This window comes from Megalopta genalis, chromosome 6, assembly GCF_051020955.1.
Source record: "Megalopta genalis isolate 19385.01 chromosome 6, iyMegGena1_principal, whole genome shotgun sequence".
NCBI classification, from domain to species: Eukaryota; Metazoa; Arthropoda; class Insecta; order Hymenoptera; family Halictidae; genus Megalopta; species Megalopta genalis.
The window spans coordinates 24,621,836-24,636,057 of NC_135018.1; the positions used below are offsets into that span (position 1 = coordinate 24,621,836).

General features: G+C 38.4%; 1 protein-coding gene across 1 annotated transcript; it reads left to right on the forward strand.

The window, feature by feature from the left end:
- The first annotated feature begins 4,282 nt into the window (after window positions 1–4,282).
- On the forward strand, window positions 4,283–13,510 carry LOC117222243 (uncharacterized). Its single transcript, XM_033473851.2, has 7 exons — window positions 4,283–4,955; window positions 6,075–6,227; window positions 7,813–7,833; window positions 10,047–10,311; window positions 10,909–10,977; window positions 12,304–12,399; window positions 12,780–13,510. Exons 1-7 carry the CDS (start codon window positions 4,501–4,503, stop codon window positions 12,819–12,821), a joined length of 1,101 nt encoding a protein of 366 aa, XP_033329742.1. The 5' UTR covers window positions 4,283–4,500; the 3' UTR covers window positions 12,822–13,510.
- Window positions 13,511–14,222: the final 712 nt, after the last annotated feature.

The window sequence follows — 14,222 nt, forward strand, 5'->3', positions numbered from 1 at the left end:
TTAGTTGATATGTGTGTGTGTAGCTTAACCAAGATTCTTAACATCTTGCCGTACTTTAACGAGTCTAGCTTCGAATAAAGATTTTTTTTACGAATGAACATTATTTTATTCTTTCAATTTCGTCTAACTTCCTCTTCTTTTCACTACAATATTTACTTGTTCAATGAAATGTAGTCTCACAATAATTAGAAATTTTCTTCTCCTTCTGAGAAATTATTACAATCAGAAAACTTCTAGTCATCATAAATTTAAAGAGATTGATACGACAAAGGGTCCCCCAAGGTACCCGAGTCGCTAATTTTGCATATGTCGAGTATTATTGCCTTAGCTTTATCTTTTCGCGTTTCGCTTTTGACTCCGACACAACCTTCTGCTGTGGCGGCCTTGCTTGCACAATCTCTTGGGTAAGTCCGAACACTTCTTGATGTTCGACGAATGATCATACGGCGTGATGATTCGGACGCGGAACCTTCCCTTTTTGGGAAGGCTCTTCCCTGATCGCTGTTCGGTCAGTAATCCGTCCTTAGCTCCTATCAGGGGCGGGCCGTTGGGCGAGAAATGGTCACACAGGTTTTTACCAGCGTAGGCTCTCGCCTAGTGCCGATTCAGATGGGTAAGGCGGCCTAACTTAGTTTTAGGTCGCAGGGCGAGAAATAGCCACCCAATGTGGGAGGATCCAACTTTGGATCATCATTCTTTGTGTGATCACGCCGGACATCGAGATTTGCGAGGTTCCGGACTTGTGCGAGCATTGTACGCGTCGCGTCACCCTCGAGTCGAGTAGTTTCGAAAAATCAGAACCGTCTGTTCTGATTCATGTTGGTCCCTGTGGATCGGAGACTTCTTCTTTGATCCACTTTGGTCCACAATAATACTTGGCATATGCGAGCTTATGTGTGCGTGTGTGTGGGTATGTGCTAGCTAGTTGACGAGTGAGTGTATTAGTTTATAAGTCGTCGTTGTAAGAAAGGGAGCCATAGCGAATTCCGACTTCGTTCTGACACCCTTTCGGGTCTTTAAAGCAGCAACCTCCTCGCGGTGAGACCTGGGTAATCGGTATCATCCTCGGCCCAGAATATGTTGCGAATTGCAATGAGTTTTGAATCGAGGATGATACCGAGCTAATAGCTGCAAATTTTGAATTCTTTTTGATATTGATATTTTCTAATCATAAATGATGTTACTGTGTTACGTTCATTGATAATTAATATATAGAAATTTAATTGTGTTCCTTGTACTTCTTCTTCATTAACCCGAGAAAGATAACCTACGTCGCAGAGGCGCCTGCGAAGACTGTTGATTTTTGTTAATTTTTCATAGAGGTCTAGTGATTTAAGTTTAAAATTACTTAAAATATAAAAAAATATAATATAAATGCATTTTATTTTTACAATAATGCCAAACCTTTAAAATGGCTAGATTAACTTAAATAAATATCCATTGTTAGTATAAAATTGACGCCTTAGAAAAGCATGCGCCTCTGAAGCGTATGGTTATCTTTTACGTACGTTGTCATATGGTTATCTTTCTAGTGTTAATTCACAACATTAGTTGACAGTCCTTCTACATAGTCACCACCTTATACTTGTCAAATTTGTTGCTCTATGTTATCGATATTATTAATTTTTATGCCAAAACGGTACCATTCGAAAGAAGAAGGTTCAATGCAGTGCGCGAAAAGAGTTGTATAAATGTTTTAAAAAATGAAAATCTATTGGCTATAGATCGATAGGGTGGATCTTACAAAATATCATACTTTTTGATTCATTTAATTCTGAAACTTTCTTATGACGTAATTTAAAGAGAATTTCAAATAAAATTGGGAAGCGAAAATAAAATTTACTTTTAGGCAAAAGTGTATTAAGTTTCGATTAAAATGGAGAAGAAAACTAAAATTCGATTTTAAGAGCAAATAGAGTAGATTAAATTTGAAAAGAAAATAATATTCGTTTAAATTGGGAGAAGGTAACATAAGTTAAAGTCAAAATCGCGATTTAGAAAACACTATAAAATAAAAATTTTAAATAAAAGGAAAAAACACATTTGTGAAAACCTCCAGTAGCAGGTCTTCGTGGCGAGAGGCGTCTCACTCATTTCAAGTGGTGTCTCCTCGTCTCGAAACCCTGTCCAGTAGTGGCCACCCTGAAGGTCCAGCCTTGGTCAGACCACTTCTACAAGAGTACCCCCTTGAACACGACTGCTTCCAACAGCGGCAACTGCTTGAGCCACATCGCTAAGCCGACCAAATAACCGAGAATGGCGGTTACCTCCCCCACAGACTTCGATGAACGTTGATCGCCGCGATCGATAACGATCGATCATTTTGGTTATTTCTAATTATTTAATGTTTGCAACAATTTATTTTGCAAGGAAGCTATCGAGCGCTCGCAAGACTTTACTTCACAATTTTACTTTTTCACACAAAATAAGTTATCAAATCAAACTGATTTTATTAATGAATTTATTATTCTCCTGCTTCTTAATATTTATTACAATCCCGTTTGTTAGAGATACGGTTAAGCTCCCGAAACAATTAATGACGTCAAATATACAAAGTGATTTTTAAAGTATAAATGTGTCGATGAATTTATTATTTTTAGCTCTGTTCAATAATTATAAACATTTCTTTCCCTAATGATACCTTCTAGTACTCTACCGTATTATTTGCAACCTAATGTTTAAACAAAAATAGCTAAAACAGCAGTGGAACGGCACTCGTGGAACAGAAAAAGTTTTGCAGCACAAATACATTCGAAAAATTGTTTCGGTAAATCACCTTCGTTGCACGCATTTTTTGAAGTTTATAGAAGCTATTGACGTCATAGATCTATAAATAATGCATCGACGATGCAAGCATTAACGCGCGTGTTTGTTTGTACCCATCCAGGGGGTTGTCACTTGGGGACGCGCCAAATTAATCTTAGGCAATCGGATCCAATTGGCAAGAGAGACAGTTAACTCGACTGTTCATTTCGACTGTTTATACGAGAGATCGCGAGAAGGTGTGAATGACTTCCGCTATTAGCGATCCCGATAAGGTTGAATGGACTTCTGCTAGTAGCGATCGCGAGAAGAGTGTTGCGACTTCTGAGTACAGTAATGTCTCTCTAATTGCGGTTTGTCTTTATAGTTACGAATTGTCAACAACTATAAAAAACGAGCTACAAGGCTCGAATAATCGTATCTCCTCTAATCAAATTGTCCATTTTTTTGCACAATCCGAGCGTCAGTTAGAGAGACGTTACTGTACTGACCGCGAAAAAGTTGAATGACTTCTGAGACTCGAGTAGTCTCGTTTTTTGAAGTTGTCCGTATGACAACTCCCATTGCCATGCAGAGTAAGAGCGCTGATTGGTCCTTGTTGAAAAGATGCAATTTTTCATTCAGCGCGTTTAAACATCGTCCATGCCTTACCCTTGGTGAAGGTAGAAGCATGGACGTGGAATCTTCGAAGACCTTGGCAACATTACGAGCTTCCTCCAGGTCAACCGTCGGTAGCATCGGGTGCTGGTGAAAATGGAAAGTTGGACATCGAACGGTCGCGAAATGTGAAATTTGTCCTAATCTCAAAAATAGTCTCTCCGTCGCGTTCGTGTCTAAACTCTGTCAACGAAGATTCCACGTGTTTCGTTCCCGTGCGACGTAACAAATAACATTAACAAATTTCCTCATATCAAGATAATCTTTTATAATTAGATTTATGCAATAAACATCTTGTTTGAATACGAAAGATATTATTTCTTGGTACGAAAATATTAAAGACAGTTTGAAGATACATATCACAGATAATTGAATTTTGTCTTTTCATTAGCTTAACATTCTACTAATCAAGGTATGCCGTCTCAATTAAGGAATACCACGATCATCTTGAAATATAGCAAAGGTGTACATTTTTTACGTACGAATCTGTCATTAATAGTCGTTCGACGAACAACGGTCGGTGGCTGAAACTTTTGCTTAGAAAAAATATACGAAAGTCATGGTGATTAAAAATGCCCCCAACCGTGGTTTTCGTTTGTTAATGGTACATCTTAATAATTTACCTTGGAAAGCATTGATTCGGTGAACATTTTAACGACTTCCGACGTTGCGCGACACATTTGTTACCGAATCGTTAATGCTGACTGCTTTCGCTGCTTGGCGGAATAGTCAAATAACTTTGAATCTTGATAACCGGCGAGGACATTACGTATTTAAACCCTCGACCATGGACGGCAAATTTGTTTGTATTTCCATTATTTGATGATCCGCTGATCAGGAGAAACTTTCGTCTAGACGCCAACGTTCAGTCGGCACGCCGTTCCGCTCGTATTAAAACGTGCTTTCAGTGCGGTTACCGTAGTGCCGCGAACGAATTTGTACTACGATCAAGATATCCGTCTACACTTTTAAATTAAATCGCGCGAGCAAAACGCAAACTCTCACGAATCGGCGTCTGAATTTTTATTTTCATCCGGATGATTGAATCTCCGCGAGAGAAATTCGTCGCAACTAGATATCATGACGATAGTCGGCGACATGAGCTCGATCTTCATTATTGCCCGGATTTTGGGCTGCGCTGCTCACAGCTCCGCCGAGAACGACATCAAGACCAGGACTCGCCGTAACGTGGTCTTCGTCGCCTTCTCGATGATCTTATATTTGAGCAGTTTCGTCCTACTATCTATTCATGTGATCAAATTCGAAACTTCGAACCTGATGACCGCGTTTTTCGTTCTCACGAGAGTGGCCCTTATCTATAGCTGCGTGTTCACGGACGCGTGTTTGACCACGTTGTGGAACAGGAAGATCCGCATCGTTCTTTCTCATCTGCGAAGTTTCGACCGTATCACGAACTTCGATAATTCCTCGAGACGCGGTACCGTGCGGCATATATGTCGCGCACTCTCGTTCATTACATTAATGTACTGGACGTTAACCGGATACTTGAGTTACAGGTATGGCTTTCAACAAGGGTCGATAGCCATCAAGATCGTTTAAGGGATTATCAAATTTTTACGACTTCGAACTGACGTTGGCTCGGTGAAACTGGTGCCCTTGAACTTTCTGAAAATGTCTTAACACGGTTCCAAAGTTTTGTTACTCGATTTATCCCCCTGATGGACCATGAAACTCTACCGTAGACAAGAATTGCATGAAATCGTCGTTCGAGACTTGACACGAGCGTGGGCATAAAATGAATTTACATTGGCTGGTGTTTAGTATCGGGGCCGTTGACGTTGAAACGGTGCAACTTTCTAGAAACCTTAACCCCTTGCACTCGAAGCCGTGTTAACTGTAAATTTCAATTAATTTTCCTGACTTACGGTATTTCCATTTTAAGGACAAAATGCATTTTATGCATACGAAATTGAGTCTTGTGACTCATACAACAGGTAGACTTTTAACAATTTTTTATATCTAAGCTTTGATATTATAAAAATTGTCTTCGAAAGTGATGCGACAATTTTAACGGTGCCTCAGAGTCACCACTCGAGTGCGAAGGGTTAATTTGTCAATTTGCACGTCGAAGTAAAATCTCCCGCGATGTCTCAAAGGTTACATATGTATGATTTTAAGATGCTACGGACAACCGATTTGATTGCACGATTATTTTAGTGTTGGGGTTTTATGATCATTCCATTTTCAAATTTGTAGAATATATATTTATTGTATGCCACGAGAAATTAAGTTGCGTACAACTTTTTTTACCTACTACTTCGGTTTTACTTTGGCTAAATAACTTTTGCTTGTAGTTATTTCAAAGCTGTAAGAATACTCTTTTCAACCGGTAACAAAACCTTTAATTTTTATAGCTGAAGATTTAATGACATCACTGATAAAAATGAATGAGCAGAAAGATTAAAAGAATGCAAAAATTGTCGTTTAAGCTTTTTTTAATTGAATATGTTTAAGGATGAAACTACCTAAATAACAAATTAACTGAATGCTTGTCAACAAGCGTGATTACAAATCGTGGTCCAAAGTCAAAATATTACTAACAGCTCCAAACTACTTTATGAGACAAGTACACTGTCCAATTTGACCAGGATTTTTTTCGTTTTGATGCGTCACACGATTTTATAATTTTCTAGGGTCGAAGCTATAGCACCTTTACTCCGCGGAACAATATACGCCATAATCGATGCATCATTGTTCACGCAGATCTTGATATTCATTTGTTTTTCGTTTCTTATCGCCGAAAGGTTCCGACAACTTTGCAATATACTAACATTTTCCGCAGGTGAGTATACATACTCGAAACGACTCAGTCACGCATTTGGCAACTATTTTTATGGCTTCAATCGGTTCCGTCTCTGCATTTGCAATTTACCGTCAGATTTGTTTAACTTCCTTTCCGCTGCGCGAACGCATTTCGCGGGATTATATGTATTTGCTTATTATATCTATCCTGCTTTCCTTGAACTTGCCCGAGCTTGAAACTACGCGTCTTTATGCCGTATACCTATGATTCAGTCGATCTCTAATATTACCTACTAACATTTATTTGTTACGCTACTATTTACTTTCAATGTTGTCGATTTTTATTTTACGGTCCCAACTATTTGCTGATTTTTGCAGACTTTTCTCATTGTTCTCAGTTTTTGAGAAATTGTAGTTTGATACTTGCGCAAAACGCGTCTACATTAGACTCGTCTAAATACAATAGTACAGTAATGCCTCCCTAACTGACGCTCAGATTGTGCACAAAAATGGACAATCATTGCAGCTCGTTTTTATAGTTGTTGACAATTCGTAACTATAAAAATGAACCGCAAGGATCGAATAATCGTATCTCCTCTTCCCAAATTGTCCATTTTTATGGACAATCTGATCGTCAATTGGAGAGACATTACTGTATACTTTTTCATAATCTTTGAATGGTTATATTGCGCGATGGAGTAAACCTACTTTTATATAAAAGCCTATAATGAAGTACAACATAGATCAGAGCTGTTCAGCAGGCCTCGTGGCGGGCAAGAGCAAAGCTACGGGCAAAGCTACGGGCAAACGTCTTAGCGGAGTGGGGACGTGAGAAGAGAAAGAACGAAGTGTTTATGTTTTCATGTCATCCTTCCTCACTCGCTCGCTCGTGTTACCGTTATATCCCAATCGTCTGATGTACATTCTATTTTACTCAATCTCGACGTAATCTACAGTTGATCTTTGTCATCTTCAACCAAATACAATAAATTCTCTCTAGAAGTCCTCAGGTTTGATGCTCACTTTTTGATGATATTTGGTACAGTGATAGATCTTCTGAAGCTGAATTCAATGATACTCGGTTTTGGGGACAGATGGCTTACAATTTTTGAGATAATTAACCCTTTACACTCGAGCGGCGAGTCTGAGGCGCCACTAAAAATTGTTATACCATTTTTCATTCAATAATTGTAACAGTACCAGATTTATTGTATTTAAAAAAATGTTAAAATTGCAATTATTGTACTTGCCAATAGGCAGAATTTCAGATGCATAAACTGCACCGAATCATGTAAAATAAAAATACTGCAGATCAGAAAGCATCTTTTGGATTTCGAATTAAAATAGCTCCGACTGCAAAGGGTTTTAATACAACAAATTTAATATTTTTCCTTTATGTGGTCATTATTAAAGTAATCACCTACACAATTATTAACCCTTTGCGCTCGAGTGGTGACGCCCGAGGCATCACTAACAAATGTTTATATCACATTCCAAAATAATTCTTACATCAAGAAAATTTAGATTTGAAAAATTGTTAGAAGTATAAACTGTTGTAGAAGTCACAAGACTTAATTCCATACGCATAAAATGCGCTCTGTCATATAAAATAGAGACAGCGTAGGTCAGAAAAATCATTTTAGATTTACAGTTAAAATGGTTTCGAGTGCAAAGGGTTAATGTTAAAGTTGCTAATAAAAGGCCAGAACAACGCATTGGATTACGCAGCGAGACCCCCCTCCTCCACTTCCTGCCGCGCGGTGCCCGGCTGCGTAATTCAGTGTGTCCTTCTGGTCTTTTATTAGCAGCTTTAACATTAATTATCTCAAAAAGTTTAAGCTGTCTGCCCTAAAACCGGGTATCATTGGATTCAGCTTTACAAGCTCTATCACTGTACCAAATTTCATCAAAAAGTGAGCGTCAATCCTGGAGAAAATCGTTGCCCGTACGAGCAAGGTGTTGAACAGTTCTGACATAGATTGTGTTTTCTAATTGGGAGAATGAGGTAATTCTGCGAGATTGCCATCACAGCGACCGCGCCACTGTTTTTAAACACAAATACAGTAATTTCTCCTAGAAATGTTCAGAGGTCGGAATTGAAACCGGCAGATCTGAGAATTCTATGTCGCTAAAAACTCGGGGCAGTCGACAAAAAGAATGGCAGCAGCCAGCATGCCGGTGTACATTAATGTGAATACATAGTAATGCTAAAATAAAAACGATCCCTTGTCTTTTTTGACTGTTTTTCTTACCTGACTTGCACCAAACAGACTATTTTGTGTTGTCTTCCGGGAATTCGAGTCAAAGGAGCCGCGTCGCGTGTCGTATCACACGTTTGACCGACTCTGTCGACCCTTAGCATCGACGTAGCAATACATTACATAGGCGTAGGACTGGCACAGGGAATTTCACAGGAACTCGAGATTTGGCATTCCCGGGAAAAATTACTGTATAATACATATTAACCCTTTGCACTCGAAGCTATTCCAACTGTAATTTTAGAATAATTTTTCTGGCTTATAGTATTTTTATTTTATACGACAAAGTGCATTTTATGCATATGAAATTGACTCTTGTGACTCACGCAACAGTTACGTCCTTAACAATTATTTAAATCTAAATTTTGATAACCCTCTATGGGCCCATGTAACTTTCAAGTCACAAGCTAATATATCCACATTTTACCAAATAGTTTTAGTTCTTTTCACAAGACGATGTATACGTCTTAATTATATAATGCCTCTGAAATAACCAATAACAATATTGATGACGGTTGGCAGCACTATCAACCTGAAATGTCAAGATAAATATCTTGCAATTTGTCTGCAGATAGAAACCAAAGAGGCCATCTTGTGCAATTGAGATTATTTGTGCTTTTGTCGGTGTTTACTAAATAGAAAAAAAGCGTATATTATAGCTCTGGGTTCGTATATCAATAACAATTTATTTATTTGAATTTCAATAATCATTTTGTTACCATTTGTATATGATACAGTTTTGTAACTTTCAGGTTACATTGGGATATTGTGGTAGATTCGAGTGTATCTAGGATAATAGTTGTGCTTTCTTCTATTTTCAAATTTATATATCGAATACCCAAAATATGGATACAAAATCATATACAAATAAAAGAGGAATTAGAATTAGACGCATTAGCGGTAATAGATCGGAATATTCTTTATTAGATTCTGAGTCCAATGAAGATCATCCAGTAGCATTTACCAGACGACGCGTAAATATTATCGACAGCGACGATGAATTTAGTACCGAATTATCATCGGATAAGGAAAATTCAGGACCACAAAAAACTATTTGGCAACCAGTTCCAAATGCAATGTACACCAATGTTTAACGCCAAATTGAAACTGTTTTATGGAATTTCACGCTTAAGCATTTATGCACAGAAGTGGAAACGTTGTAAGCCGTTGTTACTTCAAAGTTACAAATTTAATTAATTATAATAAAGTTGTTGAAACTGTTAAATATTTTTTTAACTAGCATATATAGGTTTATAGTAATAGATTTTCCGTTGCATAAATTTTTTCATATTTAAGAAAAAAATCGGCCCATAAAGGGTTAATATAAAAATTATCTTAGAACGTGATATAACAAATTTTGATGATGTCTCAGAGTCACCACTCGAGTGCAAAGGATTAATAATGAGTCTTATGTGTTACAACGTCCAAATTTGTTGGACAGTGTCAAGACAAACTTCGAGATTGACACTAGCAGATTTATAATTGCCTTGTTTGATACTTACAATCATTACTATTCCATTCTTAATCATCTTTTCCACGTGTACTCGTTTAACATAAGATTATTTCATCCTATTCGCCAGAAGAACAAATACTGTTCGTATCCAGTCGGCTGGATACACGCTTCACGTTACAACAAATATGGCAATTACATTGCTATTTGGTGAACGCAACGGAGATGCTGAATTCCGTGTATGCGGTGCAGTTGCTGTTGTGGATTTCCACTTTGTCTTTCAATTCAATGTCCAGAATCTATACAATGAACGTTTTTCAACTGACCAAAGACGCGTTGATAAGAGATTCGACGATAGTATTCGTTTGTGGATGGCACCTATTCCTGATCACAGCTATTTGTCACGCCACAGCTCGCCAGGTAAATTTCACACGTTCTTCGAATTAAAGTTCACCCATATTCTGTTGCAAACACTGTAAAATCTTCTACTTCATTCTGATTTTATTGCAACGTAAGACACACTGCTGGACAGAATTATGGATTCGTTTATTTCTTGAATCGTTCACCGTTGATATTAGAAGTATTGTTCTGTTTTTTCCTTTCGCGGAATTACGTACATACACGGGAATGTTACTTGGATAAGCAAAGAAAAAGCAATTGCCAATGCCTGAATGGAAATCGATCAAACTTTGTTTTAAGAAAATTTATAGCAGCTTGACGGAGGCATGCGAATGAAAATTTACCACACAACTAGCTTAACATTGATGATCAGTCACTGATTCTTAGGAAGAATTTTTATTCTAACTAAATTACGAATAAATTGTCGTTTGTAAATGAAGCTGTACTTTTGTCCACTTATAAGCAGCAATTTTCTTAGAAAGTCTAATAGTTCATTGTTTGTGAGGATATACTAAAACGAATATGCATGACAATTTTGGGAGTGTATTTTGAGCGAGCATTTCTGAAAAGCATTTCACTCAGTCTTTCAGGCAGTAATAGTTACTAAACTGTGTTTAGGCTAATCGAGTCGGGGAGATTATCTTTTCGCCATCCTCATCTGTTTCCACAAAGGGTGTCTCTCTGCAGGTAGGACAATTGTATTCCATTAAATGCTTCGCATTGTCTATTAACCGAAGTTCATAATAGTAAATCACTATCGCATGTTTTGGCACTGGACACGCAGCTATAATATATGTTATTATATTGTATAATCTATTCCGTAAGAGCGCGGGCGTGAATCTGCGTTTGATTGAAGATTGTATTATTATAAACATAGAGTGATCCTAATTAATATTCGTATAGTCTTCAAAATAGAATAACGTTCTAAAAATTCATTCAAACAATTTCAAATTTCTTGAAAATTTAAAAGGATTAGTTTACTAAACAATATACAAACGAAATTTTGAAAAGATTACAATTGATTGAGATTGCGGGAGAAAATACTTACAATAAGAAAATGCGAATCTAGATTGGATGTGCAAGATCCAATATGAAAATGTTTACAGAAAGAAAGAATTTTTCAAAAGATATCGCGCGTCCACGCTTTTTCGTGGAACAGACTTCACACAACCACTTCACGCACTCTCTACACGAGACGTTAAACGAAATAAAAACCCGTTGCAGAATACGCGATGCGTTGCGATCGTTCAATAACGTTGCACGAAATAATTTGCCGCAACGCAAAACGTAATTGTTACAGAGATTCAATGCTGGCAGTGAACGCGCGAAGTATTTCAGTACGCCAATCCGACTGTCACATATCTCTCGAATTTCTGCTGCATTTTCACCGGCCATTTTAGTCTTCATTACAAGTGCTGACGCGTCTTCGTTGTTCACCGACATCATTTAACCAGTTAGATGTGGCACCTCCTTTTCAGGGCGCGCACCTACCATGTGTGTCGCGAGAATCAAGCTATGGTCACTGGTTAATTATGGTCACTTAATTTTCCCTGCTTCACAGTTTCTGTCCTTAATAAATTGGACACATTGTTCCTTGTTGAATTACTCCTTAATGGCCTTAATGATTAATAAACAGCGAGTGAGACTTGTACTACGCAATTTTTTAATTGAAAATTGAACAATCCATCGATGCGATTTCCTTCGGAACAGTTTCCTCGGCAGGCAATACAGACCCACAAATTTCCTTCTTAATAACGATACTGGAACCGATCATCTGGAACTGTCTTTGGGAATTTTCTTATTGAGACAAAATTAAATGTCACGAAACTGAGAATGGTTGAGAAAATTCGGCTCATTGAACCCATTGAAATCAATAAGAATTTGTTTGCTCTGTTTATTGAAATACAAAAGGAAATCGGAAATTTATTGGACAGTGCTGGCAAGCTACATGTTTCGTCTCGTTATTTCTTCATCATTACATTCGCTTACGACATCTCTTTTGATCTGTCTCAGAAAAATCTGGAGGTGGTGGGATATTTCCAACTGAGGAAGGTGCATTTCTTCACTGTGGCAGGCTTCGTACGCGTCGATCTGCCACTTTTACTCTCAGTAAGTCTCCGGTAGAAATCGTTCTTCTCTCGATGCGAATTTCTTTGAAAATCCGGAAACACCTCGATCATCCGAACAAATCGGGGGACCACATGTTCAGATAACAGGTGCCCTTGTAACTAAAAATTAGTTACAAGGCCAAGGTTAAATTCTAATTGATTTCTACAATGAATCAATCATTGCATGTGCATCATCTCAGACTAAATCGTTCATCTGTGAAACTTGTTCGCATAATAAAGAATTCGGATAGCCGAGGTTCTACCGTGGAATTGGAAATTTATGGAGTATGTTATTAATATTAGAACATTGGTCGAGAACGTTTGCACCCTTCGTTTGCCATGCGGCGTGTTATCGAATAATGTTGAATGATGTATTTGCAGATCATTTCCGGCATGACAACGTATTTGGTGATTGTTTGTTGAGCATCGAGCTGTTGGAGGACTGGAAAAAAGACACGCGAGCAACGCGATAAAATATAGGGGCGGGAAACGGGAGACTTCGTTGGCTTTTATTCTGTATCGATTGATCTTTGGCATCATACAACACCTGCACATCACACCGATGGAACCTATCGGTTTGCCGTAACAGAATACGCGTGACATTTGCCCCATTCTTTGCGAGAATATTCATGCGTTACTAAACCATGCCGCGATAACTGCCGTTCCATGATAGGATCGACGACGTTCGATCCTTCGTTTCTTATTTGACGGGGAATTTAGGCAGTAGATGGAGGCCGGCCGATAAAAGGCACCGGGGACGAGTTATTTGAAATTTACTTTCGGCGAACTGCGTTTGTCTCTCGCGGAAATGACAACCGATTCGACCAGGAAAGTTTGGTAATGGATCTCGAAGGACGTAATAATCCGCGAAATGGATTTCTGAGGAAATGGGAGGGGATTCGTGTAAACACGTCGCGGTTGCTAATAGGTATTAGACACTTGGTACTTCGAGGGGGGGGGGGGTGTTCGACTGTTCCAGATACCGTCTGCATTCCCCTCTACAGGGTGTTCCATAATTATTTTAACGCCTGAAAAGAGGAGATTCCTGAGATCATTTGAAGTAACTTTTTCCTTAGCGAAAATGCAATCCGCGGCTTTGTTTACGAGTTATTAACGAAAAACACTGACCAATGAGTGGCGAGCTCGCCTAGCGCTAGGCAGCCGAGCGGAACTGGGCTTCGCGCCAGCTGAGCTCGGCTCCTATTGGCCAGTATTTTTCGCTAATAACTCATAAACAAAGAAGCGGATTGCATTTTCGCTAAGGAAAAAGTTACTTCAAATGACCTCAGGAATCACCCCTTTTCGGGTATTAACGTAAGTATGGGACACCCTGCATAAAGATGGAATTAAAAATAATGCTCTTCTAAGATTATTTATTTTAGAGGTAGATATTATTAGAATATCTATATAGAGTGCGCCAAAATTCGCAGTGCACAAGAGGTCAAGAAAATGGCACGGCTCAAAATAACGCGAAAATCAAGAATAAATATCATTTTCGAGATCCTTCCTTTTAGATTGTTTCCACGTTTTTTGAGAAGAAACGATATTTCATTTTTAATAAATCGCGCGACCAACATTCATTTTACAATCAACAGACATGAAACAGAAACTATTTCGTGCACGTGACGATTGGCACATGTTGGACGCATTTAGCTTTGCTGTGTTTAGTTACGACTTGAGGTCGCATAAAACTTTGCACAGGGGCGACCTGATGAAGATGGTACTAGTGGGTTGAAAAAGTCTTTGTACATTCTGGTTATTGGAGATGCACACCTTAATATTTCAGGGCTTTCACTTTGTTCTCTTTTTAGAGCCTACGCAAAG